General features: G+C 44.5%; 1 protein-coding gene across 4 annotated transcripts in view; it reads left to right on the top strand.

The window, feature by feature from the left end:
- Positions 1-20,198, top strand: part of DPF3 (double PHD fingers 3) — a 286,307-nt gene extending 266,109 nt beyond the window's left edge. For 2 of the 4 annotated variants that reach the window (XM_034642255.1, XM_034642252.1), the window contains exons 9-10: positions 5,789-5,901; positions 15,785-16,160. In XM_034642255.1, coding sequence (XP_034498146.1) covers positions 5,789-5,901; positions 15,785-15,994 — 323 coding nt within the window. In that variant the 3' untranslated portion in view covers positions 15,995-16,160. Of the gene's footprint in view, positions 1-5,788; positions 5,902-15,784; positions 16,165-16,380 lie in introns of those variants that run through there. The other 2 variants (XM_034642253.1, XM_034642251.1) reach the window with 2 other exon arrangements.
- The last annotated feature ends 231 nt before the right edge of the window (positions 20,199-20,429 follow it).

Below are 20,429 nucleotides of genomic sequence, written 5' to 3'. Positions count from 1 at the left end.
TTAACGACTTCCGTTAGCTTCTAAGTCACAATTGTAACGTGAGCTTAATGAACAAGGCCTGTTTAGATATTTTTGTCCCCAAAAGGTTGGAAATATCTATGTGTGTGGGCAGTTGTACACAAGCATGTGTAAGAATAGGCAGCTCTGAGTGTGAAACTGGTTTTTGCCTGGGTATTTATCCATGTGCCTTCTCAGTCAAATACCATGAAATCCTGTTTGCTGTCCCTGGCACTTCTCCATCTCTGGTCCAGGGGTTCTGAAAAGATAGGAGATGTGTTCTTTGGGTGGTGAGGGAGTAGTCGCTGCTTTCAGATGCTGGCCTTCTCTCTTTCACCGAGCTCAGCAGACTCTAGCATCATTCACCCCAGCCTCATGGATGGGCTTCTTTCTGAGAGGCTTCTTACACCTGCTGGCTTCCTCTTTCTTCCCATCTTCGGAAAGAGCACCCTCAAGCCAAATTCCTATTGTCTTGTTCAGAAGTTACGTTTCCCGCACATGGTGGCCGTGAGTTCAATTTTTTCCCCAACGTTTACGGAGGATTGAGGTCAATTTTGGGAGTTAGCATTGGATTAGGAATGCATCTTCACACCAAGTCTCTATAGGGCCGACTGAACAAGCAGGCAGAAGATTTACTGAAGCCTCCTGATAGAACGAATTTGGTGGAACACTCAGGAAGGACTTGGTTTCTAATGATCTGGCTGGGATGAATCATGCACACTGCACCACTTTCTAAATTCATTTTGGTAATTGGAATCTTATAAATGTCCTGTTGAATCATCTCACCCAGGGAGACCTGGGAAGGGTTGTTTCCCCCTCACTCCACTGGGCTAGTTGAATAGCAATACAGGTATTCCTTGCTTTAAGAAAACTGGAGATAAGAAAAAAAATCTGCATTAGAGACTGATAGTTAACTTTACAAAAGAGTTAAGCTAGGAATCTTTAAGTAGTGAGTGACTATAAATAAATTGTTTTACAGCAGTGTGTCTCTTTTTTTCTACCCTCGAATTGGGAAGACTATATCTACTGTCTTACCTCCAAGGATTTTAGGAAGTAGTTCTGGGCAAAAATAAGGTGTTTTAGGGGTGCCTGGGTGGCACAGCGGTTAAGTGTCTGCCTTCGGCTCAGGGCATGGTCCCGGCATTATGGGTTCAAGCCCCACATCAGGCTCCTCTGCTATGAGCCTGCTTCTTCCTCTCCCACTCCCTCTGCTTGTGTTCCCTCTCTCGCTAGCTGTCTCTATCTCTGTCAAATAAATAAATAAAATCTTTAAAAAAAAAAGGTGTTTTAGCAGTCAAACTTAGAAATGGGCTACTAGCACTTTCTTTAGAAACTTTTCCCTTTGTCCCACAGTGTGCATTATTTCAGTCATTTCCATGGTAGATAAGAATTTGTATTCTTACAGTTTTATCTGTCAAATGACTTTTCCAGCTGTTGGAGATGGGCAATTGGTGGCCAACCTGTTATGGCAACACAGAGTGTATAGTTCTGGACATAATTTTTTGCACCTGCTAATGGCTGCCTGGGTGACTTAACGTCTTGTGCCTCATCCTCCCCAGCTAAGAAGCTGCGTCCCCTACTTTGCTCTTGAACTTCAGTGATGCCTGAGTTCTGAGCTGAAGGAGCTCTACAGCTAGCACTGAGGCGGATCTTATTTCTACATGGGGGTGTTGGGAGGAGGCTGTGTGAACTTTGTTCCCTTCCTTTGGGTTTGAAGGTCTTTCCCAGAGGCCGATGACTTTCTCAAGATGGGAACACAGAAAAAGCCTATGGGATTTTTTTTCAGAGACTTCAACAGGAGTTTCCAGAATCCATTTGCTACTGTTCATTGGTCTAAAGCTATCCCAAAAAATGTCTTCAGAACTTGGCTCAGTGGTCTAAGAGAACTTGAACATAGAATTAGCTCTTAATAAATATTTGTGGAATGTTGTTGGCACAAAGCACACATACCACCCTCCATCCCTACCCACAGAGGCAGCTCCACAGGCACAGTTGACTACTGAATTCCATGTCATGCTCTGGAATGTGCTGACCTTCCTTCCTAGGGAAGATGACACTCTGGAGTGTTATTATTAGTAGGGCAGCTTTTGCTCTGATCTGTCAACACTCCCTCACTCTGGGTCTTTATTAAGCAATGACAAACTCAAGAACCTGTGGCAGTCAACACAATTGACCACCCTCTCCTTGAAATCTCTTCTTTTGGTGCTGTGACCCCGTGCTTGCACAGTCTGTGTCTCCCTCTCTGGCCGTCCTTCCCAGTTTCCTTTCTTGGTTCTTTCCTTTCATTGTTAGGTAGTTGAGTCTAGAACTCCTCTACGCGCAGTCCTAGATCTCTTTCTCTCTCTTTTCTTCTCTCCTTATCCTTTCTCTTCTCTTTTCCCTTTTCTTAGATAGCTTCATTAGTTCTCATGGTTTCGATGACCACCTATTTAGCAATGGCTCCTAAATTTATATGGCCAACCCACATCTCTCTTTTGAGTTAGAAATCCCTGTGTTTGACTCTCCACTTGACATTTCCACCAGCTGTCTCCCAAACTCCGCAAGTTCAATATGCCCCAAACAGAGTGACCCCCTCTCCCCTACCACATCTGCTTCCTCTATGCCTTTTATACTCCTTCTCAACTGAGGAAGTTTCTCTGTAACCCACCCAGTTTCTTAGGTCAGAAACTTGAGACTATGTCTCATTATCCCCACACTCTCAACCTTCAAACAGTGGTCAAGTCCTATAAATAATTTCTTTACCATTCTGAAATTTCCACCTTGGCCTAATGATCCTTGTCTCTCTCCTGGTAGCTGCACCAGCCTAACTGGCTTCTGGCAGCAATTCCTGCACCTCTCCTTTCCCCTGCCCCCTGCAAATTCTTTTCTTAGACAGAAACTTCTTCCTTCCTTCCTACCTTCCTTTTTGATGATTTAAGTCTTTATTTGTGCTTTCCTTATTTAAAAATATCTTTTCAACTTTCTATTTTGAAATGATGATAGCTTCATAGAAAATTACAAAAATATATTATAGACAGGTCCCATGGGCCCTTCACTCAGTTTCTCCCAATGGTAACATCTTATGTAACTGTGTACACGCTCAAAACCGGGCAATTGACATTGAAGCAATTATTCATAGTTTACCGGTTTTATATACAGCACACGTACGTGGTGCTTGTGTGTGTGTATGTGTGGCTCTGTGCAATCTTACCACATTTGTAGCCTCCACCACCATCAAGGGACAGACTGCTTCATCACCCCAAAGATCTCTCGTGCTAAAGAATGCTCCTTTAAAGCACAGTGTGATCCAGTCACTGCCTTGCTTAAAACCCTCTAATGAGGGGTGCCTGGGTGGCTCGGTCAGTTAAGCATCTGCCTTCTGCTCAGGTCATGATCCCGGAGGCCTGGGATTGAGCCCTGTGTCGGGCTCCCTGCTTGGCGGGGAGTCTGCTTCTCCCTCTCCCTCTGCTGCTCCCCCTGCTTGTGCTCTCTCTCCTGCTCTCTCTCTCTCAAATAAATAAAATCTTAAAAAAAAAACACAAAACACCCTTTAATGGTTTGAAAGTCCCAAATCCTTAAAAAAGTGCTGTAGGTGCCTTGTAATCTGGCCCCAGTGACCTCTGCGGCTGCACCTCCCCCACCCACCCCCACCAGCCGGGCTAAGCCCTCTTCATCTGTCAGGTATCAGCTTTCAAGATCTTTCTCCGAAGTTTTCCTTGACATCTCCGACTAGGTGAGGTTCCCCCGTGGTTTGTTTTCATTATGATTTTCCTTCATGGAACCTATGATGTGTTTGTAAGTAAATAGATACGCATATGGCTTATTAATTTGAGTTCTCTCTGGCTGGACTGGAAGGGCTTGGGTGCCTTGCTCACCACTGTATCCTTTCCGTCTACTGCAATGGCTGGGCTAGCGGGTGCTCCGTGGATGCCTGTTAAGTTCATGAGCAATGCTCGCAAGCCAGCTGGCTGTGGCTGGGATGTGGCCTGAGGCCACAGACCTGGACAAAGTCGACTTGCATATATGGGTATCTGTTCTGTGGATTCACCTTCAGCCTTCCCAAGGGTGTCCCATGTGAGAACCTGGGCATCAGGGCCCACACCACTCAGAACCTCAAGCTGGTGTTTTCTCTCTTAATCCCACCCCATTATCGTCTCTGAGAGATTGGAATAGAGAACAGCCCTGGCCAATGTTCTTCTTAGACAGATCTTTGAGATGCTTTCAAGGATATCAGCTGGTTATTTATCTAGGTTCGTTTCTGTCGGGGTCATTGTCACAGTGCCACTTTGAGAGGGTTATTAGTTCAGAGCCTTGGGAGCTCCTAAGTTGGATGGCACCTGGTGGGTCCTTGACAAGCTTTTAGATCTGCCCTCTCTCGATGCTTCCATGTGTTCCTTGCTAAGTGTCCCCCCTGCTCCCCACTGATGAGTCATGTGCACCCCCACTCTTAACTCTCAGAGGCAAGTCAGTGGGGTTTGCATTTGTGAAGCCGCAAAGCAGAAGGATCCTTATGTTGGCTGAATAGACAGTATGTCCCCAAATGGCCACAATGTAACCAGAGGTCTGAATATTTGGAAGGGAGGAAAGGGGGGCCTCTTGCTGGGATGTGGCTTTGCCAAACGATGGTGGTACCATGTGGGGTCCTGTCCACCTGTGGAGGGTAGTGGTGGGTGGGACTAACTCTAACTGGTGTCCTCTCTCTGTACCATCCTTCTTTAGAAGCGTGTTTCCTTACGTGCAAAAAAACAATGCAGTGAGCTATGTGGTTGGTTGGGCAGAGCTGGGAGCCCTGGAGAAGGGTGAGCCCCCAGCAGTAGGCAAAGCTCTCGGTTCTTTTGTGACAGACTCAGTTATGGGCTTTGCCCCGGGTGCTCTGGGCAGATTCCTGCAAAACCTGGGAACATCATCAAGTTTCTCTTCCCCGCCAAATAGAAGGTCAGGGTCTTCACATTCTCTGGCTCATAGCTGTTGTCTCAGTGCTGGCATCTCTCTTGGGTGGGCTGTGGCTGCAAACAGAGTCCAGCCCTTCAGGCCAAGCCTTGGGTGATGGGCCACCGGGGCTGTGGGCTCTAAGGTCACAGCTTAATGTCCTTCCCTGATTTGCTGTTGGTTCGGCTACCATGATACTTGGGATGGAGAAGAGCAAGGGCTAGTGGTGCTATGGTGCCGCACTTCTTTGCGCTGCCTGCCAGGCTACTCTCCCCTGTAGTTCCTGTTACTGTGCAGAGCGTGGACTCGTGTGAGTCTCCTGGGCACGGGCATGGATTCTTTAGATGATAGCGCAGTCCCAGTGCCCCTGAGCTCTGCCCTGGGAAACCTCACATGCTCCCTCTGACATCCTCCCCTGTGCCCAGAGGCAGTGTGAGCAACCGTGCAGGTGGGAAGGGCCAGCTCCCAACAGCTCTCATGGTTGCTCCTGCCATGGTTGGTGCTGGGGCTTGGGAAGAAATGCTGGTGCCTTTCACACTGCTGCCTGGCGCAGTGCACCCCTCAGTTTCTCTTCCTCTCTGATCCCCACTCTCTGTCCTCATCAACTGGTTACGCCTTCAGGGGGACGTGTCTCTTAGGGCAAGAGGACTTGGATGGCATCTAGCCCTGGTAAAAGTGTTAATGCCATTTCTCTCTTGGGCCTCGATCTGATGTAACTGCAGGTGGTTGGGAGGGGCGTGGGTAGGGCCCCTGTTTTTTCCCCAGCCTGTGCTACCCTGCCCTCCCTCCAAGTTGGGCATCAGTGTGTTTTTGGTTAAAGCGGTGTCAAGGGGTGACAGGTCAGGTCCACTGCCCCTCATGCCACCATTTCTGCTTCTTGCAGGTCACCCGACCTGCCTGCAGTTCACCCTGAACATGACCGAGGCCGTCAAGACCTACAAGTGGCAGTGCATAGAGTGCAAATCCTGCATCCTCTGTGGAACGTCGGAGAATGACGTGAGTTTGGGACTTCCCTGGCAGGAGGGAGCAATCCAAGGATTTGGGAGTCCTTTGAGGGGTGGAGAGGAGGGCAGGACTCTTGTCAATGGGCTCCTGGGGGAAATGTCAGTTGGAACCTCCCCCTGCCCCTTTGCTTCCAGGACCTTTGGGATCCTTGCACAACAGGGACCCTGGGTACTCTTTGTGCCTGCGGAGAGGGGTGCAGGAGGTGATGGCCTGAGGCTGCCTCACTGGCCTTTTGCCCTCGAGGGTTCAGTGATAGACAGTGGTGCCTGCTGCTTCTGGTTGGGATGTGCTTGACCGTTTATACCATGTTTCAGAGGATGTAATCTTACTGGGTCTAAATATTAACCATAATAAATGCAGAATGAAAAAATACTTTCGTTACAGACAATTTCAAACTTATGCAAAGGTGCAGGAGTAATGAAACTGAGGTAGCCTAACATCAGCTTCAACTCTGATCAATACATGTCCAGTCTTGTTTTATAAATGCTCCTACCTCCTCCCACATGATTCCAGTCATAATATCACTTTACCTGTAAATATTTCAGAGGTTTATCAAAAAGAAAAGGACTTACTTTTTAAGAAAAATGATAAAAATGTTAACGCAGCTAAAAAAATCAGTAATTCCTTAATATAATCAAACATCCAGTTAACATTCTAATTGCTGCAATTGTCTTAAATGTTGCCTTATCTTAAATACTTTTTATTATAGCTTATTTATTTGAATTGGGATCCTCATAAGGCCCATACATTGTGACTCGTTCATTTTTTTTGGCGGGGGGAGACAGTGGGGAAAGAGAGAGAGAGAATCTTAAGCAGGCTGCATGCCCAGCACAGAGCCTGAAGCTGGGCTCCATCTCATAACCCTGAGCTCATGACCTGAGCCAAAATCAAGAGTCAGATGCTTAACCAACTGAGCCACCCAAGTGCCCCAATTTTTATTTTTTTTAAGATTTTATTTATGTTTTTGAGAGAGAGAGAGCATGAGGTAGGGGGAGGGTCAGAGGGAGAAGCAGTCTCCTGGCTGAGCAGGGAGCCCAATGCAGGGCTTGATCCTGGGATTCCAGGATCACAACCTGAGCAGAAGGCAGATGCTTAACCGGCTGAGCCATGAGGGCACCCCTATTTTAAAGTTTCTTTTAATATGTAGTTTCCCTTCCATTTTGCTCTCTTTTTTTTCCCTTTGAATTTTTGTTGAAGAAATAAGTTAGGGGCTTCTGGGTGGCTCAGCTGGTTAGGCGTCTGCCTTCAGCTTGGGTCCTGGTCCCGGGGTCCTGGGATTAAGCCCCCCATCAGGCTCCCTGCTCAGCGGGGAGACTGCTTCTCCGTCTCCCTCTGCCACTCTCTCTTTCAAATAAAAAAATAAAATCTTAAAAAAAATCAGTTAATTTGTTCAATAGAGTTTCCCAGGACTGTTTTTACTGACTGCATGCCTGTAGTGGTGTTTGACATTTCCCTCTGTCTCTTATATTTCCTGTACATTGGTGCTTAGAATTAGAATCCTGATCAAACTCAGGCTCTTTCTCTCTCTCTCTGTTCCCAATATAAAAACAATATGTATTATAATATATATGGGCCTTGATTTGATTTTCTATATATACATATATAAAATTATATATACGTGTATATATCAAGACTACTTCATCATGGTGTATTTTTTCTTTATCAGGAAGTATGTAATGCCTGGAATGTCTCTTTTTTGTGAAGGTAGCAGATAGACTATTTCATTAGAGGTTGCAAAATAGTGATATTCTTATTTTATACTTTCTTCTTTGTTTACTAGCTGGAGTAATTCTGCAAAGTGAAACTTTTCCAATCTCATATTTGGTTACTGTCAGGTTTAGATTATATAGAAAAGATAGGCTAAATGCTTGATTCTTTCCCTTTATCAGTTTTCAAAATAACAAGGTAGTTTCAACACCTATTCATGAAAAAAAAAAAACACTCAAGAAAATAGGAATTGTGGGAATCTTTCCTAATATGATAAACTTTTTATACATTAGAACTAAAGCGATGATTTTATTTAATGAGGAAACACTAGAAGCATTTCTACTAAGACCAGGAACCAAATAAGGATGCCTGCTATTTTCATTATTATTTATCATTATTATGGAGATATTAGCTAATGTGATTAGAAAGAGAAATCAACTAGAGGTACAAGAATAGTAACAAAGTAGCCAAACTCTATTTCACAAACTCTAATAGTAGATCTGGGAAACCCTAGAGAATCAATCATAAAGCCAACTCAAACATTAAAGGTAGCAGGATATAAAATTATCATACAAAAATCAATAGGCTTCATGTGTACAAATAGCAACCAGTTAGAAGATACAATAGTAGAGAAATCCCACTCATAATAGCAACAAAAAGAAATACTTAGAAATAAGCTTAACAATAATGTATAAAATGTATATGAAAAAAATTTGAAGAAAATTTTAAAGCACTTGAAAAAAACACAGAGGTAGACCTGAGCAAATGGAAAGACATTGTGTGATCTTGGATAGAATGATTCAACATTATAAAGATGTCAGTTCTTCCTCAGTTAATTTACAAATTTAATTCAAACCCAATAAAAACACCAAACAATTAGACAAATTGATAGTAAAGTTCATATGGAAGAATAAACATGTGAGAATAGTCAAGAAAACACTGAAAACAACAAATTATGAGGGGAGACTAGCCCTACCAGATATTAAAACATACTATAAAGCCTCTAATTAAAACAGTATAGACAAATAGACCAATGGAATAGAAAAGAAACCCATAAATTGACCCAGCTACAGATGGACCTTTAGTATTAGGTTAAAGGTTGCCTCTAAAATTACATTTTCATGAATGGTGCTGAGATAATAGGGTAACCGTTGGAAAAAGATAAAATTAGGTCCATGTCTCACATAATACATAAGAATAGTCTCCAAATGAACTGGGGATCTAAATATAAAAAATAAAACCATATTAGTGTTAAAAGAAAACATGGGTGAATTCTTCTTTAAATATAAGGAAAGATTGGGGCGCCTGGGTGGTGCAGTTGGTTAAGTGTCTGACTGTTGGTTTCAGCACAGGTCATGATCTCAGGGTCGTAGGATTGAGCCCTGTCAGGCTCTGCACTCAGCACGGAGTCTGCATGAGATTCTCTCTCCCTCTCTCTCTGCCCCTCCTGTTCATGCATGTGTGTGCGCACTCTCTCTCTCTCTCAAAATAAATAAATCTTTAAAAAATATAAAAGGAAAGATTTTCCATGACTCAGAATTCAGAAGCAATAAAAGAAAATATTGACAACTTTGGCCACATAAAAATTCGCATAGTAAAAAACAGATAAAGTAAAAAGACAACTAGCAAACTGGGAGAAAATATTTACAGCATATACCAGAGATGAAGAGCAAATATCTCTAATATATAAAGAACTCTTAAAATTTGAGGGACAAGGGACCCAGAAACCTGATAGAAAATGGGAAAAAGACATGAAAGACAATTCACAAAAGTTATAAAAATAGCCCCTAAACATTTGGGGAAAAAATAGTTTGAACACACTCATAATTAAAGATCTCAAACTGAAACAAAAGTGGGATACTATTTCTTACCCATAATACTGGAGGAAAAAAAGTATGAGAATACATTCTATTGATGAAGCTGTGGGAAAACTGGCATCCTCATACACTGTCAGTGGGAATACAAAGCGGTACCCCTCTTCCGTGGGGACATTTAGCAATACCTAGCACAACTACTATGCATTTACCTCTTGACTTAGCAGTCTCATCTATAGGAATCTACCATAAAGATGTAACACTATAAAAATACATGTGCATAAGATTATTCGTGGGTGCAACTGTTTGTAGTTATAAAATATTGGAAATGACTTAAATGTTATGCAGAGGAATGGTTGGATAAATGATGGCACAGCCACACAATGGAATGCTTGCAACTACAAAAAAAAAATGAGGCAGATTCCATACATTGATATAGGATAATTTCCAGGTATTTCCAAATTTAATGTTGTTAAATGAAGAAAGCTAAGTAAAGACAGTATCTATATAGTATGCTGCCATTCTTGTAGGAAAAGCGTAAGAAAATATACATGTATCTGTTACTTGTGTTAAAGAAATACAGGAAGGATAAACAAGAAACTAAAGAGACTGATTACCTACAGCAGTGGGTGGGAATGGGGTAGAAAGAACGGGGAAACAGGTGTGGGATAGAAGGGGTAAGGGGAGATGGCACTTCTCTGAGAATGCCTTTTTGTACCGTTCTGATGCTTAGGACCGAGGTATTGTTGCACGTATTCTATTACAGGTAAATATCCAGATCAACCAGGATGTGGGGGCTGGGGGCTGAAACTGGAATATGAACAGTCGCAAATGAACCTAACATAATGTAGATAGATAGAGAAACCACACTGAGGGGTGGGGAAGGAAAGAACTAACTTTCGTAACTTTAAGAAAGAAGTATATGACTGTGTATTTTAAGGCTAAAGGCAGAAAGGACTACATACATATTATACTTTAGTTAGTAAATGTGTTTCTTACAGACATGTAAATTAGTCATTCTGCAACTACTTTATGTGTGTCCAGGTCTGAACTAATAACTATACATTGTGGTGATGAGAGCCAGGTTTCTCAATGTCAGAGAAAGAATAATTAAATAGAGGGAAGGCTAGACTGAATCCTATGGTATTGGGGTGGAATGGGGGTATCTGGGGATTTTTTGATATAACATATTGTATATATATATATGTATACATACATGTATGTATATATATATATATGCTTATATATATCTATAGCTATATACATGTATGCATACATATGGCTAGACACAGAAATAAATACAGGTGTGAGCATGGGTACTGCACATACATTTACTTCCTAATTCTATTGGCTGGGAGACCCTAGAAGCAATGACAACCCAGAGGTAATGAGGATCCATGGTACCCAGATATTGGTTTCTAAATACCATTCTCCAGTAAAAAGAACTAGGAATCCTTGGATAAACAGCTGATGCTAGGGCTGGAAAATACAAGAGGAGCCTGGAGCATCCTGTGGTACTAGAAAGTAGGGAAATGCTCAAAAATTGAAAAGGCATGTCTAAAGGACCCAGGAACTAACTTGAAGGAACTCCTAATGGCAAGTCTGGGACAAGTTGAACAACAAAATAAATAATGATAGTATTGAATTATAACTCAAAGAACAAAATCTATACTGATATTTTAAAATTTTGAATAAATAAATAAAACTCTTCCTCAGAGCAGAATTACAATTAATAAATGTAGAGGGAAGAAGGAAATCACCAATAGGCAAGCATCACCGTTCTGGTTGTTGTAAGCAAGACAATCAGTTGATGCCAAAATTAGTGAGCAAAAGTATGGTCAGAAACAGAATATTTGCATAATCTCAAAGTATCTCCCTCACCAGATTACTTTTTAATACATTACAAAGGGAATAACTATAACATTGTAGTGGAAAAACCGACAGACGCCACCTTAACTATATGATCAGAGTAACATGACTTGCAACAAGACATATTGGTATCAATATGTCCCCATATGATGCCCTGAGAAGGGCACATCTCTTTTGTAGCATCCTTGCCAAAAGTGCATAACCTCAATCTTTTCATGAGAAAAGATCAGACAAACTCAAAGTGAGTGACATTCTACAAAAACCACTGGCCTAGATTCTTCAAAAGCATCAAGGTAGTGAAAGATAAAGAAACTGAAAAACTGTCATAGAGTCAAGGACACTAAGAAAACATGATGACTAAATACAGTGTGAGATCCTGGATTGGATGCTGGGAAAAGAGACAGAAGTGGGGAAACTGGTGAATTTCAAATGAGGTCTGAAGATTGGTCAATAATATAATGTAATGTTCCGCTTTTCATGATTGTACTATTGTAATGTAAGATGGTAACATTAAGAGAAGCTGAGTAAAGTGTGTACAGAAGCTCTCTGTACCATTTCGCAACTTTCTCTGAGATAAAAATTATATCAAGATAATAAATAAAAGAATAATGGGATGTTTCCCTAGCATCTTCCAAAGGTGACAACATTTTTTAAAAATAGTATCTTTATGAACTCAAGGATTTAAATATATTTGATTTGTTTCAATCCATTACAGTTAAAATTGTCCCATATTTGGCCAGTAAGAATGTAATCAGTTTGGATCCTGAGTCCTTTTGACATGACCCCAATAGCATTTGATGGTTTCTTTGCTTTCCAATATGTGAAAATATTTATACATTTCATGCCCTGGACCTGGAACAGCCATTTCTTCAAGGACTCCTGGTTCCTTTTAGTGGGCAATGATCTTTAGAGAACATAATAGGAGAGCTAGGGGTGCTAATTTTTACTGAATTAGTCATTGTTTCGGGGCATTTTAAATGGACAGAACTAGAAAATATGTTTTGTTTGTTTTAAAGATAAAATACTGAATTTGTATGGATACTTGAATTTATACTGGTACTTCTAATTCATACCCAGGACTAACTGTAGTGTTTTTACTTAACTTCATCGATCTTACATCTGTATTTTCTTTCAAGTATGCCAAAATTCTTCTCAGTAACAATATAATCACTCATTTGATACATACTTGTCTCAGAATATTAATTCCACTATTACTGCCAACAATTTGGTTGCTGGAAACACACACACACACAAACACACACACACACACACACATTTTTGTTCTTAAGGTATATTTGACTCAGGATGTATAGTCAAACTACTTGTTTTAAAGTCACTTGGAATAGTTACTTTCTATGTGGTCATCCATCAACCAATACATAATTAGATTCACTTGTTTCATTTGTCTTTTTTGGGGGGAGCAATAACAGTGTGAATTTTATTTATTACTATGAAAAATATTTACTGGTTCCAGAATCAAGTCTATTAAAACAAACAGATATTCAAAGAAATCTGGCTTCTACCCCTACTCTTTCACACTATTCTCTCACTCTGCTCATAGGTGACCATTTAAAAAACTATGGCTTATCTTTTCATTCTATTTAAATATAACATATTACATGTATATGTGTATGAATTCATAAGAAATCATGTGTTTGAATCCAAAACAAGGAATGCACTTTCTTAAACAATAGCAACAGACACACCTGTTTTCCTCACCTTGCTTTTTCATTGGATATCCTTGAGATTCCTCACTCCACCACAATATATAGACATAATCTTAACTTCTTCCTTCAGCTGCATAGTTCTTCATTAGTTTATTTCACTAGTCTCTTATTGATGGTCATTTGGGTTAGTTCTGGTCCTTGGCTTTACAAATAGTGTTAATACAGAGGTTTCTCATTGACTTGGCAGAGCTGTAGGGGAGGAATCAAGGAGTGAGCCTGGGTGGGCAGTAGGGTTCCTCTCACACAGTCAGAGATTTACGCTGCACATCTCACAATGAGGTTCCCATTCTACTGGAACTGGTTCTTGGGTACTTAGGAATAAGAGGTACATAAATTATATTTTTCATTGGGCTTAGCATGAGCTGGCTGATCTGGGTGGTTTTGACAGGCAGTTATCCTGAAAAGCACATGAGAAGGAAGAGAATGTAGGCTGGATAACAATCAGACTGTGAAAAATGTATTTAAATCCACAGATGCCTGGTTTCCCTCTGGGAAAGTCTAATCCAGGGTATTCTCCCTTCTTGTATTTCTTGTGTCAGCTATATAGCAGGAGTTATGTGTCTTTAAGACTTTAGTAATACTCTTTCTGAAAAGTCTCTCCCTATTTTCTTTTCCCATCCTAACTTGTTCCTCCTTGTATTATTCCTAAATCATATAGTAATATAGCTTACTTCAGCTCCAAGACAATGGTGTAACTCTTTTTGGAGTTAACCACACTGTCCTGGTTTTCATCCTACCTCTCTGTGTGTCTTAGTCTCTTTTTTCTCTGTCTGGTCTTTATCTCAGTAACGTTTTTTGAGTCCTTGATTTTTCAGAAAATTCAATGGAAGCTGTGGACTTACTCTTTTCTCAGAAAAATGTACATTTGTACCTATACACAAAGTTGTGCATATAATTTCAAAAAGGTCATGGACGTCCCTCTGTGAGCTCCAGTTCAAGGCCATCTGTGACATACTCTGGACTTCCTCTCTTACCATTACCATCTAATCACCAAGGACTCACAAATCCGCATCTCATGATCAGGCACCTCTCCTGGTGTCCAGCTGCCCCCAGGGCCCCGCATCCCCACTGCATGACCTGTAGATGTGTAGAACATGTCTCTAACTGAGCTGTGGAGCTACTCCTCTGCACATGTCTCAGTGGATAGCTGTATCATCGGGCTTGCTGACCAAGCCACAACCTGGGAGACATTCTTGATTTCTTCGCTATCATTTTCCACATCTAATCAATAACTTCCAAATGGGAACAAGACCCTTGTCTTTCCCCCGTGCCACAACCCTAGTTCAGGCCACTATCACCTCTCACCTGGATGGTGGTAGTAGCATCCTAAGTGGTCTTCCAGCCTCTAGAACCAACCTTCCTCTGCCCAGGTATCTATTCTTACACAGCAGCTAGGGAGATCTTTCTAAATTCCATGTGTGACCAGTCACTCCTCTGTTGCTAACTCTTCAAAAGCTTTCCATTGCCCTGTTGAAAGGTATTAGTGTGATTAAAAAAAAAAAAAGTCTTTCATGAAATCTCTTGCCTTATTGCTTGCTTGCTGAGGTTTCCAACTTCAATATCTACTTTTTCCAGGATCTCTGTGCTGAGGGGAGCCAGGGTGAGATTTGATGCAAAATACTTAGTTTTGCAAATGTCTTATAAGCCATCCAAGCAGGTGCAAAGAATAGAGCAGAGCTGAACCTGGATAATGGGGAGCAGATCACAAATGCGTAGCAAGTTCTGAAGGAGATGTAGAGATGAGTTAAGAAAAGGTTCTGCCCCAAGGGCCTTACAGTCTGTAAAGGAGGAGACAAAGGAGGCATATGCCAAAGGAACTAGTCAAGAAAACAATTGTGTGTAGATGTCTACCACGTGCCAGGCTTTGTGGCATGAAGGAAAATACTATTAAGAGTCATAAGAAAGAGAGGGGACTATGGTGATGCAGGAGGGGAGAGGGAACTTCCATTTGAGCTAGATTAGTGACATCTCTGTGGATGGAAGAGCTGGAAGACTTGAAGTGTGGGTAGGGAATGGTCTAGAAGAGCAGGGGTCAGGGGCTGGGAGAGCATCCAGGCAGAGGGAACTGCGGGACCGAAGGTGCAGACTGCATGCTTTGAAGTTAAACACCATGCTAGATGGTCCTGTTCTTACCTGGGCTCCAGGCTCCAGCCCCTGAGGTGGCTTTGGGGATCTAAGAAGGTGGCATCGCATCACATGCGTTTCTCTGTATTTGTGTAATGAAACCCTGAGAAGGCTCTGAGGTGTCATAGATGTTACCATCAAGTATGACTGTTGCCCTTTTCACAGATGGAAAGGGTGAGGTTAAGAGGAATTCAGTTAAAATTTGCAAACATTTAAAATACTGTTTGTGCACTAGTCAATCATTATGGGGAACACAGAAATGCATAAAAGTGGTTCCTCCTTCTTATGGAAACAGAGTTATTGGCTACAGGAGTTCCAAAGAATAAGGAATCTCTTTAAACTTGAATGTGAGGTGGTAGTCAAGGAAGGCTTCTTGGAGGAGGTATGATTTGAGCAGAACCCTAAAATGGGGGTAGAGTTGGCATAGTTGGGGAAGCAGAGGGGGAATTTCCAGGTGTAGGCGAAGCACCAAGCATATTCAGGGGACAGTGAAGACTTCAAATGGGGCCTGGAAAGGGACGTTCAGAGAGGTGGGTCTGCACAGAATAGGCTGGAGGAGTAGGTGGGGCTGGACGCTGGCCCTAAACAATTCACTCTCTCTCTCCTCTCTCCACCTACTCTGTCTTCCACCAGGACCAGCTACTCTTCTGTGACGACTGTGACCGTGGCTATCACATGTACTGTTTAAATCCCCCAGTGGCTGAGCCCCCAGAAGGTAATGACGATGAGGCCGACAGTAGCAACAACAGCTACTCCTGCCACTTAGGGAGCCCTCACTATGGTGCAGGCCTTGTGCGAAGGCCTTTACAGGTCTTGTCTCATTCAATCATCCCAATCCTATGAGGTAGGTAAGACCGCTACCATTTTACAGATGAGGAAACGGAGGCACGGTTCAACCCCCTGAAACTTCAGCCTGGGGGGCCCAAGGAGATGTTTCCCCGGATGTGTGGCTAAAGTGGTGGGGAGGTGTAAGCTGCCAGGGGAACCGGCCCAGGCCTGGTGGTGCTACTGGTGACACACCGTCCAGGAACGTGGGTCTTTACAACAGTTCAGCTGATCGCCTCGGAGCACTTAATTGTTTTCTGAGCAGCACTGACCCTCTGCCGAGTTACAGACCACAGCCCATGTTCGGATGGGCCGGGGTCTGGCCTGTAGGAGTTAGGGCCAAGGGGCGGGGCTTGAGGGTGGGGAAGGGGCTGCTGGTCACCAGGGCATCTTGTTTCTCGTAGGAAGCTGGAGTTGCCACCTGTGCTGGGAACTGCTCAAAGAAAAAGCCTCAGCCTTTGGCTGCCAAGCCTAGGGCCCCAGGTCACAGAGCGTGACCTGCTGCTGGAGAGGCGGAGGCGGAGCCCACTTCCAACCCGATCAAGCCCCTACCCCCATATATCCAGACAGACCAACTGTAAGGAAAAGCTGCGGTCCCAGAGGGCCTGGACACGTGGAACCGAGAGGGTGAGGTGTCTGCTTACCTCCCACACACAGGTTCCAGCACTGCAGCCAGCCCCTCCTCGTTTCCACCAGAAGGATCTCGCACTTTCAAAGAACACCCTAGCCCCGGCCTTGTGGAACCCCCTCACATTGACCCCGGCCCCGCAGCCCTCTCACTGGTTCCCATTTTAAGGGAAGCTGTTTTGTGACCACCGACCTGTCGCTCACGTGTAGTTTGGTGTTTTCTATCTATTGTGTTCCAAGAAATCTTCACACAGCCTCCCGCCTCCTGCTTCGGCTCTTTATCCTGAACTCAGCAGAGGAACAAAAGGCTGTGGAGAAGTTGTTATTTATTACAAGCCTCTCTGGAAACTTCTAGACTTGGAGTTGGGAGGCCATCTTGATGATGAAAATCCCTCTTTGTTCCTTGGTCCTTGTGAAGAAGAAAAGCGGTTTTCTGCCCCCACCCCCGACACCCCCACGGATACCTAGTGGTGTGTACGGTCAAGGTGGTCTCTTGATGGGGCTGGAGAGGGAAGTAGAAACGCTGAGGGGTGGGCAGAAGTGTCGGGAAGAAAATTCGGAGGCCCTGGCACAGCCAATCAGTATTTGTTATCCATCGGGAGTGGCTTTGCAAGGGATCAGGCTTTGCGGTTCCTTGACCTTCAAAGCTGGGATGTCCTTGAGGTGAGACAAGCCACAGCCTATGGCCAGGAAAGATGCTAAGGCTCTGCCTCCCCACCAGCCTGAGTCTGGAGCTTTCCCTGGTGGCACTCAAGAACCAGGGGAGCGGGTGAGGGCTGCCCAGTCCAGAATCCAGATGCTGGTACAAAGGACTGCAGCTCTGCGAAACCCTTCAGTGTTGATGTGATACCACAGATTCCTTTTCCTGAGTAATTTCTTCCTTCTACACGGCGTGTGTTTGCCACTGTCTGCTGACACCTGACTCTGGAGATTCTAGGATGGGGAAGAGATGATTGTCACCTCAACAAATAACCGGGGTGAAGGGATTACTTATGATCATGGTGATGACGATGCAGAAACCGCAGCTTGAGGGCTGCTCCTGTCTCCTAAGCTCCCCAGTACGTGCTGGACTCTTGTTTTCCAAAAAAATGTTTTGAGAAGAAAGAGGCGGGAGGCTGAGCTTCCGAGAAGCCTGTGTCGGAAGTGAGCCCTGAGGGCCGGAGCCGCTCGGGCTGTCTTTGAATCTCGGTGGCGGTGGCCACGGCAGCAGCACACAATAACTGACACATTTCTGGAAAAATCATTTGCCCGAAGGGCAGGTCTCGGTGAGCAGGACCCTCGCGCATGCTCGGCTTCCCTGAAATCAGCTCCATCTCTGTGGTCCGGCTGCTTACAACAAAGGCCGAGGTTATTTTTAGTCCTTCAGCTCTTGAAGAAGCCCCTGGAGACTCGGGCTAGTTGGGCCACTTCTGCCGAGCTGCAGTGTTAGCACCACGACTTGGCAAGAGTCTCCCTCCTGGGCTAATTGCTCTTGGCCGGTGGACCCAGGGCAGCCTGGCGTGGAGCCGAGCTGTGCTGGTCTCCCCCAGTCCCTCGCAGAGTGACCTGTGGCAAGAGATGGGGGTCACTCTCCTGTAGGGGCCTGTGGCCTCCGAGTGAGCTGCGTGCATACGTAACGTTCTGGTCTAATGAGCCGGGTCCAGATGGGATTTTCATCTTCCTCATACGATAACTTCTTCCCCCCTGCTGGTTGGGGAGCCTGTTTTGGATTCTGGAGGTCCAGGGAGGGTTTGGAAAGCGGCTGTGCCATCTTGTCATCTGTTACCCAGAAGTGTCACCTCAGAGGAGATTTCCTCTCCTCACTGCTCTGTCTCTCTGTCCTCCCACAAAACCCAAAGTGGGGTGTCCTCAAGACTGATTATTGGTTTTGAAAATCACTTTGACTTAATTTTAGAGAAAAAGTTACCAAAATGTTCCCAAATGCCACAATGGCTTAGAGGTTAAAAAAGGAAGTCTGAAACCCCAAACCAGGGCCCTCCTACTTGACAAAGCCTCTTTGGAGTGTGCGCAAATTCATTCCCCACCTCGGCACAGATGATGGGGTGGCCCTGTTCTGCCTCCATCACACCTGCTGCCCACAGAAGCTGTGAGGAGGGATTGAGTCTTGCAAGGGAGGGTGCTGTAATCCCGCAGTGGGGGCGGGGAGGGGTGCGCAGGGCTCTAGAATGGATGTTAAGCGGGTCCAGAGTTCCCGTTCCAGTTTCATTCCCTGTAGGATGGGTCCAACCTCTTCCTCTTTGGAGATCTCAGTTTCCCTGTCTGGAAAGTGGGGATAGCAAAGCCAGCTTACGGGACAGCACTGTCAGGGTACTGCCAGCAGACAAAATCTCTAGAGTCACATTGATCACTTTCTGTATTGAACCAAAGAAAGTGATGGTAAACTTCAAATTGGTCTTTGAGCCCCAGAGAATGAGCTAGAATCATGGGGTGCAGTGGGTGATCAGGGTTTTGGTTTTGCCTTTGCTGTTCAGTAGCTGTGTGACCTTGGGCAAGTCACTTAACGTCCCTGAACCTCAGTTTGCCCACCTATGATATAGAGCTAATAATACTTGTTCTGCCTATTCCACAGTGACATTGGGAGACGGAAAAAGCATAATGTTATATAAGTAACTACTGGAAAGCAGGGCTTTCCAGGGAGGGATCCTCAATGATTTCTATGCCCCGTTCATGTGTGAATTAGTCAAGGTTAGATGCCTTCTCAGAATCTCCCTTTTGACCAAAATGGGTTTGTGTTTTAGGGGCTAGGCTGCCTATGGTCAGAGCCAGTAGGCCAAACCTGTGACAAGGACCCGTGCATGGGTTTCCTGTTGGTGGGAGGTGAGGGATTTACCCTGGGGTTAGGGATTTCAGAATGAAGATATTTGGGATGCTCCCTTCTATAAGATCATTGCCACCTAGATTGGGGAGCCAACTTCTGGAAAGGGCTGTAATTCAGTTCAGTGTAACATTCACTTAGAAACGTTGGTGTAAACCTGCTTCTTTTTAGCTGGTTGACCTTGGGCAAATGACTTAACCCCTCTGGGGCTCATTTTCCACATCTGTGGGGTAGGGACATGTGGCCTATTGAGTGGGGTTGTTGCAGGGATGAGCACTAGTGCTGGTGAAGGTCCTGGCATGGGGCCTGGCCTGATGGAGGCCCCCACACTGGAGTACCTCTTGTCACTGGGTATAGAGGCCACCAAGTGGAGATAATGATGCTCTCGCCTGCCAGCTCGAATCGCTGGAGCAGCCAGAGTGCCTTTGCTCCACTTCACCCTGATATTGTGTCTCCACCTGGCCAGAGAGGAGGCAAGGCTGAAGGATCCATGCCGGAAGTGGCAACCCTCTGTTTTCGAAACCCTGCTTTTTGGGCCTGCGGCAAATCCAGGGCAGGCAACATTGTGAGGCTATCCAGACAGGCCTCTGCTAGGAGACTGGCATTCTGATTTCCTTCTCAACCCCCCACTGGTGCATAGCGCCTGGAGCAGGAGCCCATGGATCCCACGGCATCCCTGCTCCTGTCATCGCCCCTGGGCCGGGTGGGAAGTCCAGGCAGGCCGCAAAGAGCGGCTGCTTCCCGGGGCCCTGCTCAGACGTGAGACTGGAACTAGGGTGGTGAGCCGTGGGTGGGTGGGAGGGAGGCCAGATTCCTCTAGAGCTGGAGAAGATAACAGGTTTTAAGGTTGGGGGAGGGTTTGGATTTCACAGTGATGGCTTCATGATACCCCAGAGAGTTACACTCGTGATGCGTTTTGGGCTTTGTGCTTTGAACACAGCACGATTTCTTTTGGCCCTCCCCTTGAAGAGTTCAGATATTTTAAGGAAGAAAAATGAGAAGATTATTATT

This window comes from Ailuropoda melanoleuca, chromosome 14 (assembly GCF_002007445.2).
Source record: "Ailuropoda melanoleuca isolate Jingjing chromosome 14, ASM200744v2, whole genome shotgun sequence".
Classification (NCBI taxonomy): domain Eukaryota; kingdom Metazoa; phylum Chordata; class Mammalia; order Carnivora; family Ursidae; genus Ailuropoda; species Ailuropoda melanoleuca.
The sequence above is the reverse complement of the archived record's forward strand: the minus strand, read 5'-3'. Positions and strand labels throughout refer to the sequence as shown.